At 49.1% G+C, this 26,483-nt stretch overlaps 1 protein-coding gene across 1 annotated transcript in view; it reads right to left on the reverse strand.

The window, feature by feature from the left end:
- Positions 1 to 26,483, reverse strand: part of GCNA (germ cell nuclear acidic peptidase) — a 530,843-nt gene that overhangs the window by 183,897 nt on the left and 320,463 nt on the right. The window contains exon 7 of the mRNA XM_069612346.1: positions 14,633 to 15,076. Within this exon, the coding sequence (XP_069468447.1) occupies positions 14,633 to 15,076 (444 nt within the window). The remainder of the gene's footprint in view (positions 1 to 14,632; positions 15,077 to 26,483) is intronic.

The following is a 26,483-nucleotide window of genomic DNA, read 5'->3' on the forward strand; positions in this document are numbered from 1 at the left end:
ACAAGCCTCAAATATAATTTAATGTAAAAAACCTCCAAATATTTTGTCTAACATCCTTTAGCATTGGGCAGTCTACCATAATATGTTGATGTGTTTGAATAACTACCAGATTTTTACAAAATGCACATACACCAATACAAGATTTTTGAAACAGAATACATAAAATCTCTCCAGTAGTCAAAAGGTTCAACCAAAAGCATAAAAATTAATTTCTCACATTTAGGCAAGGAGATTGGTTAAGGTATTTTGGCAGAATCCCCATGGCTTTGTCCATTTGCGAAAAAGTGGAATGTAGGTGTCTATCCAATCATTTTCTTTAATATTTCCACTCCAAGCGGATTTTCCACCAGATCCTTCCCGTCTCGTGCAATGCGTTAAGATTGCAACAGTAAATGTTTGCATGAATCAGAGGATTTGTTATGCATGTCCAGTCGTAGATACTCATCCAAAGATATGCTGCGCACCAGCGAGACCCCTCTACATTGAAACCACGCTTTAAGAGAGAATTCCAAATTCATGCCGTAAGGAAGCTGTGGGAAGTGAGGAGGGCAAGTTCAGGACTTTCTTCCATACTCCACCCTCCAACCTTTCCCACGGCAACCCATGCAACATTATTGCAATCTCCAAGCCAGATAGGATCTTTGGAATAACCTTCCCCACATACAATCTCGAAAGCCGTTTAATAATAAATTTACAATATTGATAGTATATTTTCTTCATTAGGGGAGCCAATCCATCTAGTTTGGACTCTTCTTGATTTGACTGAGCTTTAAGACCAAACCCAGGTAAATGGTCTTAGTCATGACATCTATGTGTCTCATCAGTATGGCTGGGATTTAAATGTCCATATTTCTTTACGGGATGTGTCAAACTGTATGATACTACATTTCTTATGGTTAAATTACCAACTAATTCTTTCTTGCATTACATACTCAATGCTGTGACCGATGCTGTAGACCAACCGGTGTTACATCTAGTAAGCCATCATCTGCATATGTGAGCCAACAGATCCGCTAGCCCCTATTTTTGGGCCGATTAGTGCTGCATCTTGCAAAGCCTCATTTAAGTCTGCCAAGTATAAACAAAATAGGCAGGGTGCTAAGATGCAACACCACCTTTGCCCCCTTGTTCTTGCAATGTCAGACAAATTGCCAGATGCATTCAATCTGACTTATTGTAATACCGTCATGAATATGTTCCAGAATGGCCAAAAGGGGAGGAGGGATTCTCCAATTCCTGAACATTTACCATAGAAATTGGTGACTAACCGAATTAAAGACTTTGGAGAAATCTATCGAGACATACAGGGAGGAGGAAGAATATTCCTTTGAGGACCACAACCTTGTACTTCAAACGAGACCGCACCAGACAATTTAGCGTTGTTGCCATACCCTTTCTGAATACTGTCTGAAATTGAGATTATTCCCATCTCCGCAGCCCAATCTTCCAGCTTTTCTAGAATCAGCACTTGGTATATAATTGACCAGGTCTGGCCAATTTCCTTCTTAGAAATAGGAATGATGGACTGTTCCACGATTCAGCCATTTTCCGATGTTTCAGGATATCCCTACATGGACCACATTTCTTTATTTCATTTTAATATCGCGTTCTACAGGCCATTAGGCCCTGCTGTCTTAGAAGAAGCATTCACAATGAGATGTTCATGGTCTTCTATCTCGAAGTGCATGTCTCAAGCTCTTTCACCAGCCATGTTCTGTTATAATTTCACTGTTCATTTTTTCACCAATATGCACACTAGCTTGCCTCACTAACATTATTGCTTTGCAAATCAATTTGGGTTGTAGTTAAATTATTAACCACCAGAAATTGTGAGTGTTATTTTGGATAAGAGCGCTTAACATTGTCTCTCCATCAATACCTGTGTGTTGGAATGCAAGGTTTATAGGCTGTAAGCAATTCGGATTTTTTTTCTTTTTACAATAAATCTCATCCTTCAGATTATTTCATCCCAAAAGACAGACTTGCCAACGGTAGATTATCTTTTTAACACACACCTCTATCAAAGCGATGGGTAGATCTTACTGGAGTAGATATTTAGGCATTTATTTGGCCTATACAAATTCCTTTAATCCATAACTTGCGCTGACCGCTGTCAGCTCTTCGATCATTGTTGCTTTAGCGGTGAACTCTTCCATTTTCCCACTAAAACAGTAGCACCTCTACTGAACTTTTGGATTTGATTACCTGCACAATTTGCCTTCAGGGGTCTATAAATTTCAGAGGAGTCTTTCTTTATTCCAATCCCCAGCCATACCAACATGTTATGATGTTTTAGGGAGGCATCGCTCACCTGAAGAGATCTACATGCCTCAATTATAGATTTTGATATTACATAATCAATGATTGATGACTGAGCACCTCTTTACCAAGTTTCAATCCCTCTCTACGTTACCGTTGGTAAGGAGTAGATCCCTACTCCTCCACTTTTTTCCATTGACATAGCTCTTATTTTTGAAATCATTCAAGAAATTTGAATTTAGATCCCTGACAAAATCACGCGTAGTTCACTATACATCAGCCATGAACCCAATATGTCCCATACCTTATTTAAGAGGAGATCTAATTATACCACTACTGGATTCCAATACAAATTTACTAAGAGGAAACTTACATCCCTTTCATTATTACCAATTCCAATTGGGATTGGCAAAAGGCCAGGGATAGTGGGGGGAATTATATTCATAAAAGTTATTTTGGAGTTTCTAGCTGCAATTAAAAGTTCCTCTGACGGCCTTACACCGTGGTTTTTCGTGGCGTCTTGCAGTACAATAGTGAACCCATCACGGTCACTTCTTGCTTAGTCCGCTCCCTCTTCAGCACATCTAACAGCCATAACTAATTTCTGAATAAACTTGAAGGGTAAATGAAAAGCTTGCCCTGAAAAGTAAATTTAACAGTGCACATGTAGCATTTTGCCTTCTACTTCACAGCTCGTTCAAATTTTATTTTTTTAAAACATGCTGTAGCAAAAGAGCAAAGGAATCCTGTTGATTTTGAGCGAACCTTCCAAGGATAATGCAGGGCATGTATCGGGATGTTTTGCAGTAAACTATTACTCGGACAGCTTACAAACGGGCGGCAAGTGTCAGCATGCACCGAAATCATCCTCGCACCCAGTCAGCGGCTTTGCCGGCACAGGGATTTGGCCAAAAAGGCTGAAAAGTGGGATACCTGGTGAAACGCCACATTTAACAGAAGACACTTTAAAACCTAACAGGGCAACTTAAAGTTTGTTGAATCAAGTAGATAAACTGATTAACAATTAAGAATTTGCGGGGCCTGTTTTTACTGGAAACATAGCATTCAACCATTCACAGCAAGTTAGGAACTTCTCTAAACAGAGTCCAAAAGCGACCCAGGGTCTGATTCACAGAGCGTTTTCCAATGGGATTGCGCCATTATACAATTCTTCTGTGAATCAGGCCCTAAATCTTCAAAGTTGCCAGAAAGGTTAGGGGTCAAGACGTGCTGTTTACAGAGCACTATAAAATAGTGACTACATTGAGAAAAAATATGGTTTCACTGACGAAGTGAGAAACCACTCTCCTGGGTTTGAGGGCGTCTTGTGGTCAGCACAAGCTCTGTCCAGCAGGACAGCAGTAGTGGGAACTACGGATCATTAAGCAGGTCTGCCCCTGTGATGGGTGAAAGTGCAGAAGGCCTTGGCCCAAGAAGCAGAGCCAGACTGGAGACATCAACTAGCACGCTTGGTTTCCCACACAGGAGAAAATAGCCTACTAAATAATGTGTTTTGCTGTAGGGCAGAAAGAACCAATGGAGCGTGGCTCCAGTGACCAGCCAATCTCCTGCCTTGGCTATTTGGAGCTAGTGACAGTGCAAGGCAATAATCAATCACAGTGCCAAAAAATAAAAGCTGCTGTGACGCCTAATAAGGAGTGACTGCTAATGGGAAATCATTTGGCAGTTTTGAAAAGAGGACTACTTTAGTATCTGATTTAAAAGACTTGCCACCCTATTCAGCCAAACCAGCACAGAGTGAGACATTAAGGTTCTCTAAAAGAATATTTTGGAACTGCTGAAAGAAATGCACCCCCTTCAAGTGGTTCTTTCCATGTGCTCTGCCACTCGCACTACTTAAGAGTATTGTTGATATTAATATTACCACCCACCACCCCCCCATCAGTTGTCATCTTGTTTTTGACTGCAATATCACTGGGCCTAGTCCTTCAGGAGGTCTGATAATATGCTGTTTACGACCGTTCCCGTCAATCATAATTCAGGAAGGACCCTACACTACCGCTCAACCATCTTAATTCTCCCTCTTCAGCCCACCCCCATGCCTGTGCTCCCAACCATTCCAACTGCACAGACACCCTACTCGTAACCACCAGAGTGCACCCCCTTTTACTTCGCTCCGTTGCTTCTCGTTAGGAAGGATCTCCTTTCCAAAACTTTCCCTCCATCGTTTCTATGGACCTACATTCCTTTTGCTCTGTTTCTTTTTAGCCGATTTGAGTTTTTGAAGAAAAGTCAAACCTGCTTCACTTCCCTGGCCTTTTGCTCACTTGTTGGGGAAACTGATCAGCCCTTCTGTGAAACGGTTTACCATTTTGCATTCTGGGACACAAGGCAGTGCAAAGGGGATACATGTGTAGCTTTTTGGTTACTTTTATATGTGCCTAAAGACAAACTGGGGGCAGCAGATACATTTGCAGAACTTTGCATTATTTTTAGTGTGGACATTTTAGTTTCTTCCGTATGGCTTCTAAACATGGCTAGGGCCTTGAAACAGCCATGCCACGGGATTTCCACTTGCTTCTTCGGTCATATTGTTTGGCTTTCTTCCTGCCTTCCTAGGTCTGTGTGTGGACCACGAAGGGGGTGGGCCGGTCTGGTTCCACTCCGCATCCTTCATGCCAGAAAGTCTAGTTGGGGGGTGTTAGGCAGAAACCTGTGCAGTTCCCTCTGGGACCACTGCAAACAATTTAAGACTACAGGTGTTTGGCAGTAAACCCACTTGGTAGCAGTCTGTACCACACAGATTCACTTGGTAGCTGTGGCTGAGCAGTCAGACTTCCCTCAAGAAGAGTTAGGCAGTATACAGAGTATTCACAATAGGTCAAGAGCACACAACAGAACAAGTAAACACTGACCAGGGCTTGGTGTAAAAGAGATGAACAAGTTACTTTCTTACATGGTAACGTTCTTTCGATGGGATGGTCCGACGACGTATTCCATATCTATGACAGGTAATGTCCACAGCTGTGCTGCTTTGGAAAATCTTTGGCGTCTTCGTCCTGTGTCGATGACGTCGATGCGCCGTCCCCGAGGACCTCCTCCGACGGCGGACGTCACCCGATGTGATAAGTAGGACGCACAACGCCCATAGCCTCAGTTAGATTTTTCCCAGAACGTGTGCCACCAGTCAGACACACAAGGCCTTGCGGAACGCAAGCTGCAATCGCAAAAGAAATTCTGCAGCGGGGAAGGCAGGGAGGGAGCGATATGGAATACGTCGTCGGACCATCGTCGGACCATCCCATCGAAAGAACGTTACCAGGTAAGAGAGTAACTTGTTCTTCTAGGGGATTGGGTCCTCCGACGTATTCCATATCCATGACAGACTCCCAAAGCAGTACCAAGCAAGGAGGTGGGAAAGAATTTAGAATACAAATTTAGCATGCCCAATCAAATTGCGGAATAGAGAACTGCCTTGCCAAAGGCCAGATCTTGCCCACTGATGGAATCGAGGGAGTAGTGACGTACAAAAGTATGTACTGAAGCCCAGGTGGCTGCATCACAGATGTGACGAATAGGAACTCCCCTCTGCAGGGCAGTAGACGCAGCCACTCCCCTGGTAGAATGGGCCCGCAAGCCAGCCGGAGGGTCCTTACCCGCCAAGCGGTAACACTCGGAGATAGCTAAAATAATCCAACGAGACAAAGTGTTTCGTCGCAGCTTGTCCCAAACGCTTTCCAGCGTAACCAATGAAAAGTTGATCCGGGACATGCGCGAAATATAAAAGCTCAACAATCTCCTAGGATCAAGCCTATGGAGCCTCTCCTCTTCCTTACCAGGATGTGGAGGAGGATAGAACGCCGGAAGAACCTCCTTCTGGCTCAAATGAAATTCCGAAACCACCTTCGGAAGAAAAGAAGGACGAACTCTAAGGACAACCCTGTCCTTAAGAAACACAGTGAAGGGTGGCTTAACTGAAAGTGCCTGTAACTCACTCACTCTGCGAGTGGAAGTAACCGCAACTAAAAACACAGTTTTCAGAGTTAACAGCCTCAAAGGGCAAGAATGTAAAGGCTCAAACGGAGCACACATAAGAAACTTAACAAGGTTCAAATCCCAACCTGGCACCAAAAAAGGTGACGGAGGGAACACATTAGTGAGCCCTTTCAAAAACTGCGAAATTAAAGGAATTCTAAAATAGGAACACTCTTCAGAAGAGCGCTTAAACATGGACAGTGCCGCCAGGTAACCTTTAATGGTCCCCACTTGCAAGCCCCTGTGGGCCAAAGAAAGCAAAAAAGACAGAACCATGGGAATGTCACAAGAAAAAAGGATCCACATTCTGTACTCTGCACCAGTCGAAGAACTTTCTCCAACGGCAACGGTACAGAGACTTTGTTGCCAGCGGCCTGGCCGAGAGCAAAACCTCCATCACGTCTTCAGGGAGGTCCCAATCCTTATACCTCAACCTTTCAGAAGCCAAGCATGAAGATTGAGGGATCTGACCTCTGGATGGAGAACCTGACGCCCGTCCCGTGAGAGCAGATCGCCTCGGTAGGGAAGACGACGTGGAGGGCAGATGGACAAGTCTAGAAGGTCCGGGTACCACGTCCTCCGGGCACACGCCGGAGCAATGAGGATCATCCGGGAACCGAAACTCCGTAACCTCCGCAGCACTTGCGGGATGACGGGGACTGGAGGAAGCGCGTACAGCAGTGGGAATGACCACTCCACCACGAACACGTCTCCTAAGGCTCCTTTTGGAGGAAATTCCCGCGAGCAAAACCTTTCGCACTTCCGGTTGACACTGTAGGCGAAGAGATCCACTTGAGGGGCCCCTCAAAGGGCGAAGATCTCCAGGAGAGTCTCCTGAGCCAGCTCCCACTCGAGAGAGATCGTGCTCTGCCTGCTCAGAGCGCCCGCCGTCTCGTCGTCTCCGGCCAGATGAACTGCCGAGCTCGAAACTTCCTGCTGGATTGCCCAGAACTCGAGCTGCATCGCCTCCCTGCACAGCGGAAGTGACCCTGCGCCCCCCCTTTTTGTTGAGGTAGTGCATGGCCACCGTGTTGTCCGTTAGAATCAGGACACTCTTTCCACGCACAGTCGGCAGAAAAATATTCAAGGCTAGCCTGACGGCCCTCAGCTCCAACAGATTGATATGGAGTCTGGACTCCGACGGAGACCAACGACCGCTGACTGTCAACTCGTTGGCATGAGCTCCCCATCCCTTGAGGGATGCGTCCGTCACGATCGTCACCTCCGGCCAGGGCAGCCAAAATGGGCCCCCTTCATCAGATTGCCCTGACGGCCCACCACAGAAGGTCCCGGGCTACCGAGGGCGGCACCTGAACAGGGTCCGACAGCCTGCCGTAGGACTCAGACCACTGGAACTTGAGTGCCCACTGCAAAGATCTCATCCGCAGACGAGCCTCTGGCACCAGAAGAATGCAGGATGCCATAAGGCCGAGCAGTCTCAAGAACTCGGACGCTGGGAGATCCTGGGCAAATTGAAACTTGTTCACCATCTGCTGAACGTGAAGAGCCCTCACCTGAGGAGGAAAACACTGCCCCAGGGACGTGTCGAGCACTGCTCCGATGTACTGGAGCCACTGCGTTGGTGTCAAATGGGACTTCTTTAAATTGAGGGAGAAGCCCAGCCTGTGAAGGGAGTGGCAGGTGACAGACAGATGATCCAGGACTTGCTCGGGAGAGCTCCCCCTGATCAACCAATCGTCCAGGTAGAGGTAGACGTGAATCCCCCCCTTTCCTGAGATGCGCTGCCACCACCACCATGAGCTTGGTGAAAACCCTTGGGGCGGAGGTCAATCCGAACGCCAGGACCCGAAACTGAAAGTGCGAGTCGCCAACCGCGAACCTCAGGTACTTCTTGTGCTTGGGATGGATCGGCACATGGAAGCAAGCATCCTTGAGGTCGAGAGACACCAACTGGTCCTGAAGCTGAAGAGCCTGGAGGACTTGAGAAAGAGTCGCATCTTGAACTTGTCCTTCCTGAGGAGTTTGTTGAAACCGCGCAAGTCCATGATGGGTCTCAATCCCCAGTCTTTCTTCGAAATCAAAAAATAAGGGGAATACCATCCCTTGTTCCTCTCCGCTACAGGCACCAGTTCTATGGCGCCTTTCTCCAGCAGGGCTTGAAGAGGTTCCCAGGTGGATTGTCGTGAGGCCTCAGCCGAAAAGGAAGACAGTAGCCGTGGGTTATGATCTCCAGAACCCACACATCCGAAGTAATGGCTTGCCACTCTACAAGATGCTGCGCCAGCCTTCCCCCAACCGGTAAACCATGGGACCAGGCCTCATGACTGAGTGGTAGCGGCTGCGGCGTTGCCGGAGGGCAAAGAGGCAACTGCCCGAGCGGCCTTGGCACCTAGAGTACCTTTGTTTCCACCTCTGGCACTCTTACGATGGCCTCTGACTGCTAGCTCCCCTCGCTTTACTGAAGGACGAGTAATAGCGAAAGGAACCTCACCTCCATTGCTGTCCCCTAGGACGAAAAGGCTGAGGTTGGCGAACTGCAGCGGCCAATGACTTTGCTGCAGCTTTGGAGGTCTGCAACCTCTCAAGGCTCTCGTCAGCCTTGCTGCCAAAAAGGTGTTCACCGCCAAAGGGCATGTTGAGGAGCCGGGACTGCACATAAGGAGCGAACCCAGACTTCCGCAACCACGCAAACCTGCGCATTACGGTGCTCGCTGCCATGGACCGGCTGACACAATCTGCCAAGTCCAAACCCGACTGAACGGCTTCACACATGGCATCCTTGCCATCCTGAACCATAGCAAGGAAACCATCCCGTTCGCCCCCTTCGGGAATATGTTCAGCCGCTAATGCAACACAGTTCCACAGATTGTGTGTGAAACGAGACAAAGCACATATGGAGTTGGCCGCCTGAAGCTCCATACCCCCTGAAGAAAACACTTTATTCGCCCAGCCGTCAAAACGTTTGTCGTCCCTAACCGGAGGGATGGTAGGATACGACGCCTGCTTTGCCGGGGCCGTAGCCGCCTGCACCACCAAACTCTCCGGAGTGGGATGCCTGGACAAGTAGCAGGGGTCGCTACTGGCTGGACGGTATTTTCGCGACAAAGACTTGCCCACTGCCGGGAGACTCTCCGGAGCAGTCCAAGCCGCCGCAGAGCCATATGAAATGGCAAAACCGGGTCAGTGGGGGGACCAAGATCAAGGATGTCCGTGAGATCATCCTGAACGAACTCCCCTGGGGGAGCTGACCAACCCAAATACTCGGTGACCCGAGACATAAGGCGTCGATACGAAGAATCGGCATGAGTGCCAGGCTCCAGCCTACAAAACTCCACCTCCGGAGAGGTGTCCAGTCCACTGGCATCATGCAGTGACTGCCTCAGGTCATCAAACTGGCTATGGCCCGAGATGAGCTTATCTGGAACCGTAACCGGAACCAAGCCGTCATCAGAGCCTTCATCACCCAATGAAATGTACTCCAGGCAGGGAAAGGAAGACCTCTGGGGACCAGAGCAGTGCCTGACCTTAGCCAGAGCCTTTCTAGGGGCAAAGCCCGTGCCACGGGGCCCCTCCGACACCACCGCCTCGAAAGGCGTCGAGGGCGCCGAACAAGTCGGCGCCGACAGAAAAGGCGTTGACGTCGAGCAAATCGGCGTCGATGTCAGCTGCAGCGCCGCCAGCATCGGCGGCGTCGACAACGACGACCTAGGCGCCGATGGCGTCGACGACCCCCTCGGAGGCGGAGCCTCGAGAGAAATCGTCGACGACCTCGGCGCCACGGGCATCGACATCTTCTTCGAAGACGGCACAGGATCACGCGGTCTCGAGCACGTCGAGGACCGGGACATGGAACGGGCATGGCTACCCTTGTCCGAGTGGGACCTCTCCCGCGAGCCGTGCCGACCACCCGAGCCCAAAGGCGTACGAGCGGTGTCTCTCATCTGGTGCTGACCGACCCCACTCGGAGGCGCGGACGGACTGGTGCCCTGCGATTCAAGAATCGCTAGCATATGCTTCCCGAAGGAAGCCCATTCCTCCGGTGTCGCTTGCATGGAGGGATAAGCGACCCGCCGACGGGCGGAGTCCTCGGAAGAGGACGGGGAAGGTGACCTATGCCGGCGCTTCCGGGAATGCCTCGAAGAGGCAGAGGAGTGGCGAGACGACTCCTGGAAGGAGTCCTACTGGACTTCCGACGATGACGCGGAGAGTCGCCCCTCGAGTCATCCATTCGAAAGCCCCGCAGACCTCGACTTCCGGGGCTTAGACACCCGGCCCACCGACAGCTTCTTCTTGCATTCCCGCAAGGCCTTTGCCGTGAGCGACTGGCAGTCGACAGTCGTCCGTATCGTGGGCCACCCCGAGGCACCAGAGGCAGGCGTTGTGCAAGTCCGTGACCGACATCTTGGACCCACAGTCCCCGCATTTCTTGAAGCCCGGACGTGGGGTTGAAGACGAAGTAGACATCGCCACAAACAGGTCTTCACAAAAAACCGAACAGGTTCAACGAACCGAGAATTCGAAAACAGCAAACTCCAACGAGTCGAGGCGTACCGAGATTCACGAAGCAAACACGTTCACGGAAAAAACGGAACTGAGCCTATGGGCATCGTGCGTCCTACTTATCACATCCGGTGACGTCGGCCGTCGGAGGAGGTCCTCGGGGACGCCGCATCGACGTCATCGACGCAGGACGCAGACGCCAAAGATTTTCCGAAGCAGCACAGCTGTGGACATTACCTGTCATAGATATGGAATAAGTCGGAGGACCCAATCCCCTCTAAATAATTATTTCTTTACGACCACATCTAGAAAAACACACAGGCACTAATAGTAAGCAATTCAAAAACACGGTCACTAAAAGATATACACTCCCTTAAAAGAATATTAGACAAGTATTAAGTAAAGCCCCACTTATTTTCAGACAGCGGTGAGCGCTTAACGTAGATGGCACTTTAATAGTTTGTTTTAAAAAGGGAGAGAAAAGAAGAGAACAATTTGAAACAGATCCCAACACTTTTACAAGAACAGAACAAGAGAGGAAGGCAAAGTAAAACCGTGAATTCAGAGTCAGTAGGCCGGATCCACTTTAAGGGGATCGAAACGAAATGTGTCCAAGGTCACACGGTTGCAGTGCACAAAAGTCTTGTAATGATTCAAAAAGGAGTTGGACCAAAGAAAGGGACCAGCTAGAGGGTCATGTCGGCCAGCCCAGTACAGAAAGTTAATGAGTTATTACCTTGTTGCAATCTTTAGAAAGGGAGGCCTGGCGGACACGGTACCTTAAAGTGGTGAGAACGCTCCAGCAGGGGCAGTTGTTCCTGGCAACGGATGCAAGTCGGTGCTTCGTCCGGGGGAAGAGGATCTCATCGTGGAGGAAGACAGGAGTCTGTTGCACTGCCAGGGAAGAAACCAGCCGCAGAGTTTCTCAGGTACAAGGAGCGGTCCGGTGATTCGCAGTTCAGTGGTGAGTGGCTATCCGGCTGCCGGGGTGCTTGGCATGGGCAGTTCGACCACAAACCGGGCTGGGGTGCGAAGAAAGAAAGGTAAACTGGTTGTGCCCACCAGTCAGGGGAAGAAGCCTCTCCAGCCGGGAGATCTTCTCTGTCGTCGGGAAGTGGCGAGTCGGTTCCGCAGGGCTCCACTGGTGGTGTCGTCGTGGTAGGTCGGCTCAGCTTCTCCCTCGTCGGATTCTCAGGTCCTGTGGCGACTTCTGAAGTTCCAGTCCCCAAAGCCCTGCTTTTATGCAGAAAACCCCCATTCACTCAGCCTAGCTGTCACTCAAACATGCTAAGTGGTGCCAATCACACAAGAGTGCGACTTGAGTTATTAAGGTAACTCAGTCCAGGGTGCCTAAACCCCCTCCCACACCCCCTGTGGTACCCAGACAGAGTGGCACCACTTTTGGAGGCTTCTGTGGAGAAGCCCGCCAAAAGGTGGAACAAAGGGCTCGACTTGGGTTGGAGTCACAGAAGAGAACAAATGCCATTTGAGAATCGGGTCTTGGCAAAAAATACCAACCGGAGAATTAATATTAATTAAATAAACCAGCGATATGTTCGAGGCTATAAGAATTAAATAATTAAAGTTGGTAGCCTCGAACAATGGGAAAATCCCATAGGGAAATATTTGCGGTCGAATATAAAAAGTAGTTTCCACTGCCACCAGCCAAAACTCAATCAGGGGGGACAGAGACGTCCCCCTCGACTAACAGACCGCGGGGCAATCGAATTGCCCCGACCAGTACGTCCACAATATGATGGTTTGTACTGGTTTCTGTTAATAATTTGGGACTAGTAAAGCCAATGGTGACTTTACATGCCCTGGGAGACAGTAGTCAGTCCCAGGGTATGGAGTCTATGGCGGGGTGTCACTATGACACCCCTGTGTTACTGCACGGAGGGTGCTGTGTAACACACACAGGAAAAACACATGAGACCCTATGGAGTAAAGGACCCCATAGCCCATAAAACACATTACCAATCAAAGGAATACCATTAATCATGTCCAAGAGTGGGAGAAAGAGAGTCTCACTCTTGGCAGGAGGAAAAAAAAAAAAAACAAACTCCAGAAATTCAGCAAAGCTGCTGGGGGACTCACTAGGTTAGGAAATTCAGCCTAAAGAGAGAATTCTCCCTAACAGGGGGCAAATGTGAAACCAATAATTGTCCCGGATTGGACAACTACTGACCGTTTCAATGGTGCAGATCCTTACCATTGGCATGCTTGAGCTTTGGATAAGAGGACCTCTGCAGAGCGAAGCCAAGAATCCCTCGAAGACTACCACCTGCTGAACATCTCAAGACCACTCCTGTTGTGGCCCAGCATCTCTTCCAGTAGCCAGCCCGGTGAAGCCCTGTGCAACTACCGGTCTAAGGGCCGGGTCTGCGGCTCTGTGGACTAATGCATCCACTACAGGGGCCTGTGTCTGACCTCATGGTCACAGGTTTGGATCCCAGCAGTTCCACTCAGCCCTTCATCCTTCAGGTCAATAAAATGAGTACCGTTAAGTTGGGTAACAATGAACAATGCGTACCGTTAAGCAGGGTAACAATGAACATCTATTATCCATCAATAGCACCAAGATGACGCTCTGGGGTGAACGTGCGCTCTACAAAGGCACCTATGTTCGGTTACCTGATCTCTGACGACACCAAGCAATGCTTCAGAACTGGACTAGTGGGAACAGCCAGTAACAACACCATCAAGAATCCTGCACTTCTGAGCCTTTGGAAGGGTCTCTCTAATTACCCGTGGACTAAGCTCTCTCGTGGGCTACCTAGCCAGAAGCAGCGCCCTTCGAGCCGGAAAACTCTGGTGGTCGCCAGCGTGTGTTGAATTTCAGGATCAAGAGATTCTGCACTGGAGCAGCCTGTGTGTGGAGACAGTCGCTGCAACTTGCCCTTCTCCAACCTGCAAACTGCCTCCATCAGTGGCTCTTACATTTCCTCTATGACAGGTTGCATCTTGCAGCTGCAGAATGGAAGAATCCTTGAAGCTGCAACTCATGGGCATCACTCACTGGAACCAACAGGGGAAGATAGAGCGCCTAGCAACCTTCAGACGCACCAGAAAGTCATCTGGGAGCTAGGAGTCCGGGGCAGTGATAAGATGGGTAACAAGTGCCTTTGTCTCCTTATTCCATTCCACTCACCTTTTGGTGGTCGAGTAGCCTGCCCCTGGGCTACACCCTTGGGTCTGGAAGAAATGAAAACACATACTTGCCTCCGGTAACATTTCTGTAGAACTTTTAAATTATCACCTAGACAATCTCGTTGAAACCTACCTACAGGGACTTCATTCTGGGGGGAAACAGTGGCTCCTGTGATCTTTGGGCCGAAGGCCCCATTGAACTTAGGTTCTGGACCTCTTATGTTACAGAGTAGTCTTGTGATCAGGTTCCATCATTTACTGCATCTAAACTACTTACCTGCTTTTGCTGACCAAGTTATTTGATATATATTTGAACCTCTGGTGACAATATATTTTTATCAGAGTTGTCCAAAATAATGACAGTCTAAATTGAAATATTTTGTGCTTTACTGTGTGGACTCATTGATGGCCCCTGACCCCACTCAGGTTGCCCGAGAATAGCCTTGAATGCGCCCAACGTACCTGGATTGGGTTTTGGCTAACCTCTCAGAGTTCCCGGTTCCCTATAACTAGGGTGGCCTCCTAAACTATCCACCAGGCCAGATTCTAGAAATCCATCTTAGTAGGTGGTACTGCTGTATTTTGAACTTGGTAAGTGCAGGATGGCCCCACATCAGAGAAGTGAAGAGCATACCATGTACCACCTTGTTTACCTCATTTGCAACAAAATAAAAAAAACACTATAGCTTCTTGGAGCTCATCCCAAGTGTGCAGCAAGGGCCCTGCACAACTATAGACGAAGCTGCCCAGATTACAGCAAGCTTACCTTCGCCTGTGCCATTCTGCACAATGTTCTTGTTTGCAGTAGAGGTTGGAGTCTGGGGCCTGGTACGGTTCTTTAGTCTTATCATTAAAGACTCAAATTCATCTTCTGAACTGTCCAACTCCTGGCCAGAGCATGGCAGCGGCTCCCAGCTGTTTGCTTTCTGTAGACCCTGCTTTGTGTCAGCAGCTCGCTCCTTCGGGGCCAGCGCTTTCTTCGAGTTCTGCATGACTGCAACAGAAGCCACACGGCATCCCACGCCAGCTTCCTTCGTGCCTTTCGGTTTGGAGGATTTATGTCGGTCCCGCCAAGTGCTTTTTATAACAGCCGAGTCCTCCTCAGAGCTTTCATTCAGAAACACTGGAGAAACGAAGACTTGCGGCGAGGGGGGCTTTGCCCCGGCTGCTGCTGCCGAGGCGGTGCCACCATTGCGGGTTTTCTGCAGTCCTAAAAGAACAAAGACAACGGTTAATAACAAGCATCATGGCCTACCATTTTTGTGCTACCACCAGAAAAGCAATTTGGACCCAATCCTGAAGGCCAAAGCAAAACATTCTCATCCCCTTTTCTGATGTAAAGTGAAGCAATAGACCTGGATATGCAGGGTGGGAAGTGGGTACATTTGATCGCATACGTTTACACAGTTGGAATCAGCGTTCCACCCACGTCATTCCAGAGAGTCGGGTGTTCAAAAGGGGAAGAGGGTGACAAAACAGTGCATACTTATTTTAACGATTGTTTCCAGTTCAAATGTAGATCAATCTAGTGAGGTGCTTCTTGAAACAGGAATGAAAGCATATGTTGAATAATAACAGTCCCAGATCTCGAGCAGAGAGCCCAAGTGCCCAGTAATCCAGCGACCCCACAAGTGACCGTGGGCCAGCAGAAGCGGCCCCTGAACACAGATGTTACCAGCAGCTCAGCACACCTCAACTTCACTTCTCTCTGCCTCATCCCTCCAGGGAACTTCCCCTCGACCCTACATCCACCTCTGCAACCCTTTCTAGCTGCAGGCGTGGCCGCACAGTTTACCAAACACGTTGAAGAAATGCTTCTCTCCGGCTTGCTACCCATGCTGTCACCTCACACAATCAAGCCCCAGGGACCTTTATCCAGGGTGCCATCATGCCTTCAACATGGTCTGCAACTCATGCCCCATGGAGTGGCTTACGGCAAGAAATTCAAATGACCAGTAAAGATACAACCACAAACACTAATGGGGACTTTAAAACATGTCCTCTGCACTTGGTGCAACCTCATGTAGCCACCACCGATGTATTTGATGGGATCCAGGGTAGAAAGCCAGCAATACTCTGCAGCCACCATCCCACGCGCATTCCAAATGCTGCTCCCCTCGACAGCCCGGATAAATGTGGACAGACCCCCCCTCAAACCCCCTGCTCCTCCCCGACCCCTCGCATCCCATCCTCCCTAATCCAGCCTCCTATTTCTGGTCCCCCTCTCAATACCAATTGCACCTAGCCCTCCAATAAAAGACTCCCCTGCCCCTCCCACCAACCCCTGCGGGACCACAGAGTAAATACACTCCCACCGAAACATAGGAAGCAGTGGGCTCATGCAAGCCTGAGCCCGGCTTCCACCAACACAGCCGACAGGACATGTCGGATCAGTCGCAGCAGTAGAGGAGTGCTACAGGAAGCTGCAATGCAGTATTAATATTTCCCGATCTGGAGCAGGACTCCAAGAGAAGAAGCATGGCTGGTAGCTTGAAATGTTACTCACATTTCTCCTATAGGACACTGTTAGGAAAGATTTCCCTTAGGTGCAATTTTCTGTCCATTTGTGAACCCCGCTGCAAATGTTTTGCTTGGAGTACCCAACCTGACTTCTTCCTGTGGAGCCAAGCCTCCAGCTGAACTCTTTTGCTCACTTGTTATGGGGAAACCGACACATCATTCAGGCTGTCAGTATTGGGATACTAGGTTTGCCTTCGTCTTCAACGGTTCCATATAATAATGTCCCCGCGAAAATTTCTCTCGACACAAAAAAAAAAAAAACCGCAGTTTTTTTTGGAGACATTACATTGAACATGCTGGGGACACCCATCCCCATACATATGTCACCATATATAATGTTGCCAGTGGCTTTTCCTAGCGACATTGTGTGTGGGGACATTATTACCGGATAGTCTTCAACATTGTTGCCATTTCTTGGTAACTTTTTAGCTATGTGCCAAGTACCTTACAGTAGCATGCATAGGTGTCTCCTTGTTCAATGGCCCTAGCCACCCTCTAAGGATTTTTTAGTGTTTGCACATGTGTGCCTAGGGCAAACTGGTGGCAAGTATTTTTACTTCGTTTTTATGGACTATACAGTGTTTGGCCCACGACTGGCCAGTGGCCAGTGGCAAAAATGGCCATGCCACAAAGTCTTTTGTTCTGTCATTTGGCCATTTTGTCCCTTTGCCTTACCCCAGGTCGAGAAACCCGGGTATTCCTTATTTGGGCATGCAGCCTCCCGCCGAAACAATCTTTCATGGGCTCATGTATGCCACGTGTGCTAGTGCCCAGGAAGAGGATTGGGACTGTCTGGTCCCAATCCACACTACTGGTGCCAGTATGTGTGGTAGGTCTGAATGACAGGAACCACTGAGGGCCGCGATTGTCCCACATCTAGCGCACATGCAAGAGAGCAGATTCTCCATTGGCTGTCTGAGATTTGAGCGTGAACCGAATCTTGTACAAGACAAGGGGCTCTGCATCCATGCCAGGTCGATCTACTGCGGTTAATACCTAATCTCATGAGGAGCACATATTCTTAAGAAGAAAGCAGACTCGAGGAACTGCCTGTGACGTGCTTGGAAGGTTTGGCACCCTGACCCCCACTGTTGTCCAGGTGGACCCCCGTTTCTTCATTGAACCAAGGCGGCCTGCAAGGGCGCTTCACCCCTATGGAGTAGTGGGAACTATTCCCGGCTTCTCCTACTTACCCTCGCAAAGAGCCTCTTCGTAAGTGTTCCTGGATTATCCAGTGAACTTTCCGGCTAGAACCCAGGGTATCTCACAGGAACGCTGCTGTCCCGAGTTGAGAATCGAGAATGCGGGAATCGCTAGATTGTGGTCCTGGCCCTCTCCGGCCAAAAATCATTGTTCTAGCATGGACGCGCAGACTCCTGTGTTCGCCAAAATCTGCAAAACCATGTTTAAGTCACAACCAAGGAAAGGTGGCACCCCTGCCACACACGGTCAAAGTGGGGGTGAAAACGGAGTTATCACTGCAGGAGCATGCCAGTGGGCTTTGCCACATTCAACATGGAACAAAGCAGCAGAATTGTGCTAAAAACCGAAAATGCCTCTTAAAATGTAGCTTTGCAACCTTCAAAAGTGCTGTTTTTGGCACTAGATCCATTTTCCATTGAATCATTGAGATTAAGAAGGGTACTGAAATGCCAGGATTGTTTAGTGTGGCCAGAGGAATCGGGCCTCATTGAATGACAGCAGTTCTGAAATGTATCTAAGGAAAAGGCAGTCCAGGAAATTTGTTTTCAGTTCCACAGGAAAAACGCGGCTAAAATTGCAACATGTGACAATTTCAGCTGTGCAGACAGAAACTTTAAACAAAGGCTGGATACACGTAGCCAGACTGCAAACAAATTCCAGTACTCAAGGGAAGAACTGGTGCTGAATAAAATGTATGTGCTGCATAGGAAAAGCAGATTTAAAAGAACTCAGTTTAATGAGTTTTTCCAGGAAGAAAGTGCAAAATCGGCTGTTTTGAAAGCATGTTTTTGTTTAAAAGGTTCAATTCTTTCAGAATGATTAAGGATTGAGATTGATGTAAAAATCCACCGATAAACTGTGTTCAATTTATATGTTTTAATGAAAGGTGTAGGTAACTTAAAGTTAAAACCCCAGTCTTGAGTTAATTAACTTTTACAATTCTGCTTTTACAGTCCTCAGCCTGCGAAAGTTGACACTTCAGATTGACACTTCACTTTGCAGTAAGGCCCAATTGCTGTGGGGAGGTCTTGCATAATCATGATAAAGGACTCAGACTTTTGTCTGAGCCCCAGCCAAAGACAATGGCAGGCTTGAGCACTCATCCCTACAGAGGAGGGGCAAGATGTTCCATTCTCCAGGAGGAGCCTTCTCGGTGAACTTCAAAGGACTGGCCAGCAAAAAAAAAAATGACTTGTGATTTTGGAGTAATTTGCTTATTTTGCCACATAACTTCATGACATTTTACTTGGTGGCAAAAATAAGTAAATAAGTGAAAAGCACATACATATAAACTTGAACTCACGCTAGTTGGTTGAAAACTTGGTAGCATTTCTTACTGCATAAGGAACAAAAGTTAGGCAAAAACACTAATATCGCAGAGACCATTAACGCTGCAAATCTAATTGTGCACCTGTGTTCTAGGGGTGATTGCACATATATGTACCAAAGTAGGAATTGTTAGGCCAAAACTTTAGGATTAAAATTGCTAAAATTCAATAGAATGACAACACCAAGTCTCACCGACTCAGGAGTTGGATGTAAATATGACCCACAAAATGTGTAATGTATGTGTCGGATTTTATTAGAGGGCATAAGTATATAAATATGTATTTGTGGGAAAGTTAAATTTTGGTCCAAATAACAGAGTTTCCCAAGTCACGTCATAAAACCTGACAACCTTTTTGCCAACCAACCAGCAAAGATCAAGGAGGGAACGGTGCCTTTGACCTATCATACCATAAACTCAGTGATGTCACTTGGCAGGATAAATATGGGAACCTCACAACACAGTTACACACGGATTCCTGACTACAGCCTGATTTTGGCGCGACGCTCTGTTCCTGACTTCATCTTTTTCTGGAATTCTTCATCTTGACCAAGCCAAGGCCTCAGATTTGCTGAACTCTTTTTCAGCTAGGCCCAAATCCTGAAACCATCCCAAAAAGCTTAAGGGAAATAATTCTGATCTAGTTTGCCTTGCTACCCTTAATGCTTGCCTGCTGAAACTTGCCATCCCGCTGATCTATGGTGTCCGGCAACCAGAGGTGCCAATCCAATGTAGTCCAGTCTGAGGTGCAAGTCCAATTGACCAGAACCGCCCAGCTGATCCAATTCCACCAGAGGTGACCTGCTGCCTGTAGACCCGATCTGTGATGACCAGAACCTGACGGTCCAATCTTAAATTACAGTGGACTAAGTATCAACAACAGGAATCATAGTAACCCATAGTCTATTTGCCTTGTCCTATCCCAATCTATAACCCATCCTCTCTTTAACTTGAAACCTTGCTTTGATTTCTTGTGCTAGTGATAATTTCTTTTAAATCCTTTTGTCTTGTGAAATCCCAAACCCTTAAAATCATCCCACGGGTAATCCGACCGAGTCCTCCAAGTCAAACACGGAGGTGCTGGGGGTTGGTTTACACCGACCACTCTGGAGCTTACTGCGTTTCAAACTGGTAACCAGCTTGAATACCCTAGTTTAGAGAATTATAAAAACTGACTTGGGTTTCCATTTTCGTGGCTTTATTTTCAAAAACACCTCATTCAAACTTGTATAACTTTCTCAATTTTATAGCTAGAGACTTAATTTCAACTCTAACTTAAACCTAAGATCTGTAGCTATATCTGCAACAAAGAACGGCATCCAGAAATAGTATATTTGACCCGTTTTTATTAAAAATTGCATAGTGAAAATTAGGCGGGAGAAGTTTTACACGTGTGTTTTCACATTCAAAGTATTTCCAAACTTCTATTCTGATTCAAAGCGTCTTCTGTTGCTCATATTGTAGCTTGTTTGTTAGGACCTGTTCAGTGTTGCTCCCATAGGAATTTATATCAATTTAAGGATTTTTGCACACTTTGCATAGTTTTTCTAAGCCATTTTCAGCTGTCAATTTAAAAGTGTAAACGTTCCAAAAAGTTTCTCTTATTTGGGGAGGGAAGATTGCATTCAAACCCTGTACTCTGATCTATATTCCTGAATACCTGCTGCTTATTTACATCTGTGTAGAATTGCTTCTTTGTGAGTTGAGAAATTTGCAGGGGGAAATCTTAACCTAAGCGCTATCCTTTCAACAAACCAAAAAGTTTTCTTTTCCTCGCGTTTTATCTTCTGTATTGCTAAAAAGTGAATTCAACCGCATCATCTACTTTCCTATTTGTATTGTCACCACATTGGTGATTGCTGCCACGTATATATTAAAACTTATACTTTGAATTTTAAATAAATAAATATTACCTCTACCAACCAGCCTGATTCCTGGTCCATTGTGACCCGAGGGTATTTTGAGAAAGGGTGCGATATGAGTGGTAGATCACTCAGAATATTGTACCTATAGACGCAATAAATAGGTATTTCATTTGCGCACTACATACTAGGCTGGGACCAGGGTGTATTGCCTGAATGAAATCCTTAATAGATTTGGGGACTTTTGCCGTGATTTTAAGTTCGAGTTGCCACCGTGATAGTAACAGCAGACTAACCTGCAGGGTACAGACACCTTGTTTGGTTGGTTTACTGTGCTACACTGTACAAGCAGCTCTCAAAATAAATACTCCAAAACCAGGCCTGTTGGTAAAAGTAAATTCACCCTAAAATTACAGAGAAATTGAAATTTCCAACATGGCGATCCCAGTAGAAATCAATATGGCTAGGGAACACCTCATGCACAAACTGTTTGTCAGGGGTGAGTGGCCAGAACAGAATGAACAGATCTGGCTGCAGGAAATCAAAGAACAGGTCACTGCCATGGACCTGGATACATGGCAGGACAAGGGCCCATTACACCAAGCTCTTAGTGAACTGTACATGGCCCCAAAAGCAAGAGGAGCAGAGTAAAATTGCCAAAATAGCAGCCTACCTATACCTCTACATAGGAGTAATGCAGGAAAAGCATGCTGAGAACATAGTTCTGGCAAATAATCAAGTGGAAACACTAAAAAGAATCCAGACTGATCTAGACTGCAGATCAAAGTCTACTGAAGAGCCAAAAATCGGAGACAGAATCTAGGCAGTATCTGACCAAAATTAAAAGAAGATCTGGCTCTCCTACAGCAAGAGAAGGCAGAGCAAGACACCCAATTACAGGCACTGAAAGAGGAGTGGCGGAGACCACCAGGGGGCGCGGAGCATGTCGGACGTGTAGCTGGTATACAGTTATTTTGCCACAGGATTTTTCGTCGCGGGAATTGTTTTTTTTGGGGGGGGGGGGGTTAAAAATTAATATTTGTGGGTGAAAGGGAATAATTTAAAAAATAAAAATAAGGGGGGATTGGGTGGTAAAGCCCTCCCAAAAAAATGTTTTTTAAAAAACTTTTTTCCGATAAAAAAACGGCGATGAAAAGTCCCGCGACAAAAAATCCTGCTGCAAAATGACGTAGAACCGTGTAGCTCTCGCGCTCCTCCAGTACCGCAGGGCCTAGTGTGCCATCTAAATCCCTGGCCAGGATTTCTGTGTGGCGCAGGAGAGGACTTGAGCCCCGCGGAGGCTGCCTGGATGTTCGTGGGCCCCTCAGAGACCCAACGAGAACGGGCCCCGGATTGAAGATCCAGAAAGACACTGCCAGGAGAATGTTCACGGCGGGACGCCCTACAAAGCAGAGCACACAGACGGCCCACCCCACGGATCCACTGGCCCCCGAGAGGACCGCTGCGGGGCCCAGCTCGTCTGGACCCCCCCTCCGCAGAACGGGACTTGGGGCCGGGGGTTGGGATCCCCCCACTCCGGTGTCCGTACTCTAGTCCGGTGGACGCCGGGCACATCCCCCGCAGGGACGGAGACCCCCACAGGCCCGAAAACAGACAAGGGCCCAGCTCAGTCCCCCGACGCCTGGAGTATACTTGGAGCAGCGCACGGGAGGGGGGCACCCAGCAGGCTCCCACGGGCCACCTGTTCGGGGAGTGACGGAGGCCCGACATTCCATCTCCCACAGACGCCGAGCGGAGACGCGCAGCCACCGGGGCCAACAGTGAGAGAGAGGCAAGGCCGGGTGCGCACACCCCCGTGGACACCTCAGATGCGCATCGGGCCCCTGCAGGCTCCAGAGAAGCTCCTCCTGGAAGACGCCCGCCTCAAAGTCCTTCCCGTAGCCAAGCCCCAGGAGACCGCTCTCTCCACAGAACCACCGGTCTCAGAGAGGACTGCCGCGGAGCCGTGAGCGCCGAGACCCCTCCCCCCTCCCCACACCACTGAACGGAGCCGGAGAGCTGGGGTTGGGGCTCCCACCCCCACCTCAGTCCCCAAAGCCTTGAGGGGAGGGCACAGGGGTACGTTCCCTGCCAGAACTGGGTGCCCTACAGGCCCGAAGGTGGAGAAGGGCCCAGCCCAGGCCCCCGGCACCTAGACGGGACCCGAAGTGGGGGGGGGCCACCTCTCGGTAGCGTTACCACCCCCCACCTCCCGCATGTGCCAGAACAGAAACTAGCACAAACCGGGGCCGACAGTGGAGGAGCCCGGGCCTGGTGCGCCCCAGCAGGAGCCAGGAAGAGTTGAGGAGGGTGTGGGGGCGACTCGTGGAGAGGTCGTGCCGGGGAGGGTCCACCCCCATCCCTCCTGGAGCCCTGCATGGGTTTGCAGGAGTGACCCGCTCCCCAGAGAGTGGAGCAGGCCGAACTCGCCCCTGGAGGGCCCATGGACGTGGCAACGGAAGCTTACCCAGAGTGGCGGGCCCCTGACCCTAATACTGTGTCCCCCAAGGAGTCCCGGGCCAATGTCGGGGCCCCCACCTGTGAACATAGAAACCTGGAAATAAGGAGGGACTGAGGCCACCAAGTGGAATACCAGGACCAGGCAGGGCGGGAGCACATAATACCCCCATGCTAAGGTACATCAAAGGGACGGAGCCCTGGAGCAGACTACTGCTGCTAGCGCAATCATATCCCTCCAACACTTTTGCCGGTCATATTCCGCCCCGAGTGAGGCGCACAGAGCCACCATGCCCTCGGGTGGCGACCCCTCTCCTCTGCAGCGCTAACGAAGGACCATCTCAAGGACATTCTCCAGGAGATTAAAGTAATCCGAACTGATATACAAGCCTCAATAATAGACCTCAGGGGGAGAGTGTATACGCTATAGGAAAAAATGGAAGGAATGGAAAACCACCACCTCCAGACAGACCTGTTGGACATGAAGTATGAGGCGAGGCTGACAGACTTAGAAATAAGAGAGGAGGACATAATCTTGAAGATAGATGATCTAGGAAACAGGAAACGCGTGACGCAGCATAGAGGGGAGACACCCGTCGACATGGGAAGGAAAGTCCAGGGCCTCATAAACCAACTCTTCACATTAGAGGGGGGCAAGGAAGTCCAGCTGGAAAGAGCACATCGAGGTGGGGGGGCCCAAGGTCCATTGTTGTGCGCTTCCTCCGCTACAGGGAGAAAATTGAGCTGCTGGAGAAGGCCAAAAGGCTGGAGAGTCATCTTCGAAGGGGACAATTCAGATATACCAGGACCTCTCAACCCTCACCCACAGAAGAGTGTCGGCCGCTCACCCAGTGGCTCACTGGCCAGGACATAAGATATAGGTGGTCCTTTCCATTTGCCCAATCAGTCGAACGTGCTGGTGTGGACTACAGAGTTACCAGCGGCAAGGAAGCCTCGCAGGTGCTACAGGTGCTTAAGGGTGACATCCCGTAGGAGGGAAACGGGATGGACATACAGGCAACACCGGGCCCCAGGAGAGAACTGGAGGGCCCTTGGTCCACAAAGAAGAAGACAAAGGGCAGGAGAAAATTCAGGAAACCAAACACCCCCACGGTGGAGGCTGTAGAGGACTAGGTAGATAAAAACTCACTAATAAAGAATGCAGGGGCTCGAATTACATACCCCCGGCCGGGGACACAGAGCTTGCGCCAAGGGAACTGCAGTGGATGGACAGGTTTTCACCCTGGTGGCTTGCCCGTTGGCAGGCGTCAAGAGTAAGGGGGGGAGGTGGGAGGGGGTAATGACGGGGGTTGGAAATAGGGACTCTCGGGCTCAACACTGATCCAATATTGTATGGGAACGGAGCAGTTTACACAGAACCGGGAAAATGATGCACTCAAGCCAAAGAACCTATGGCGGGCAATGAGAGGAAGGGCCGGGTCGAGTAGCTGAGGATAGGTTCTCTTAACGCTAAGGGGCTAAATTCTCCAGCCAAACGCTCCCTCCTGGGGAGGGAAATGAAGAATACCAATTTGGATGTCCTCTTCGTCCAAGAAACCAGAACGGTGAAGGGGGAGGGGAGGGCCATCCCGGGATCACAGGTAGGCCAGACCTTCTGGACATCCGCAAACTCAGAGGCGGAGTCGGGATCCTACTACAAAACCAGAGGCTCACAGAGATAACCAAGTTGCGAAGGGAGGACGGGAGATCCTTGGTGGTATCGGGTAATCTACACAACTCCAGAGTCACCCTAGCGGTCATATACTGCCCCAATGTGGGCCAGATCGATTTTATCCAAGAGGTAATGGGAGAGATAATGGCCAAAGCTGAAGGTCTTCTGTTGCTGGGTGGGGACTTTCCCATGTGGGTAACATGTAGGCGAATCGGGAACTGGACTATAGTGGAGAGGCCATTCCGCTGGGTAGCAGAGGGGGGGGTCGACCACTTGGGAAATTTTGGGACCTGATGTGGGATCATGGGTTGCTAGACATATGGAGGGAGCTACACCCGACCACAAAGGGGTACACCTTCTACTTTGCAGTCCACAGTACTAGGACGAGAATAGATTAGCTCTTCACAGAATACCAGAACATGAGCAGAGTTGACTCCTGTAACATCCGCCCAGTCAGCTGGTCGGATCATGACCTGGTCTGGTCAGATTTTAGTATCCTAGGTCTGAAACCCATGGAATCCCTATGGAAATGTAACGACTTCCTACTCCGGGATCCGGTTTTTAAGGAGGAGATGGGTACGGCGATCAAAGAATATTTTGAGCTGAATGACACGGGAGAGGTCAGCATAGAGACGGTATGGGAGGCGACAAAGGCAACCTGCAGAGGCAGACTGATTGGGGAAGGGGCTTCCAAGAAACGGATAAGGACCCTCCTGACCCACAGACTGCGGTCAGAGATAATAGCACTGGAGAGGTTCGAAGGGAAGAGGGAGGAGGAGAGGGACCTGGGTGATGCAAGGGGGAAGAGGCAAAAGCTTAGAGAACTCGAGATGGGCAAAATAGTAGCGGGCCTCCAACACCTGCGTCAAAGATGTTACAAAAAAGGCAATAAGGCCGACGCCATGCTGGCGTCCAAGCTCCGAAGCCAGCGGGCGGACAGATGAATGGCAAGAATTGCCGGCGGGGAAGAGGGGGAAGGATCCGATGCTGAAGGAATAGCTGAGAAATTTGCCGGGTTCTATGAGACCCTCTACGGAAGGGAAGGAGAAGCAGAGAAGGTTGCACTCTAGGCATATCTCGATGGAGTCACTCTCCCCGTCCTCGGTACTTCGGAGGCATCGGCCCTAGACTCCCCAATAATCGAAGAGGAGGTCCTCAAGGCAATATCGGGTCTAAAGCTGGGGAGGGCCCCAGGGGAAGATGGGTTCACTGCAGGCTTTTATAAGGCCTTTGGGGGGAAATTGGTGGGGTTCCTGGCAGGTCTATTTACTAACATCATGATGACAGGCAGGGCACCCCCGTCCTTCGGCAAAGCGCTAATCACAGTGATCCCTTAGGAGGGAAAGGATCCGGCCAATTGCCGGTCCTACAGACCAATCTCCCTCCTAAATGTGGATGCAAAACTATTCATCAGGATAATTGCTACAAGACTTGATGGTCATATGTCGAGACTGATTCACTCCGACCAGGTAGGCTTTATACATGGGAGGGAAGCAGCCCCGAAGGGAGGCAACCCAGTCCTGGTGGCCATCGACACTGGAAAGGCGTTTGACCGAGTGGACTGGGGATTTTTACA

Source organism: Ambystoma mexicanum, chromosome 5p (genome assembly GCF_040938575.1).
Source record: "Ambystoma mexicanum isolate Mex_15411 chromosome 5p, UKY_AmexF1_1, whole genome shotgun sequence".
In the NCBI taxonomy this organism is placed as follows: Eukaryota; Metazoa; Chordata; class Amphibia; order Caudata; family Ambystomatidae; genus Ambystoma; species Ambystoma mexicanum.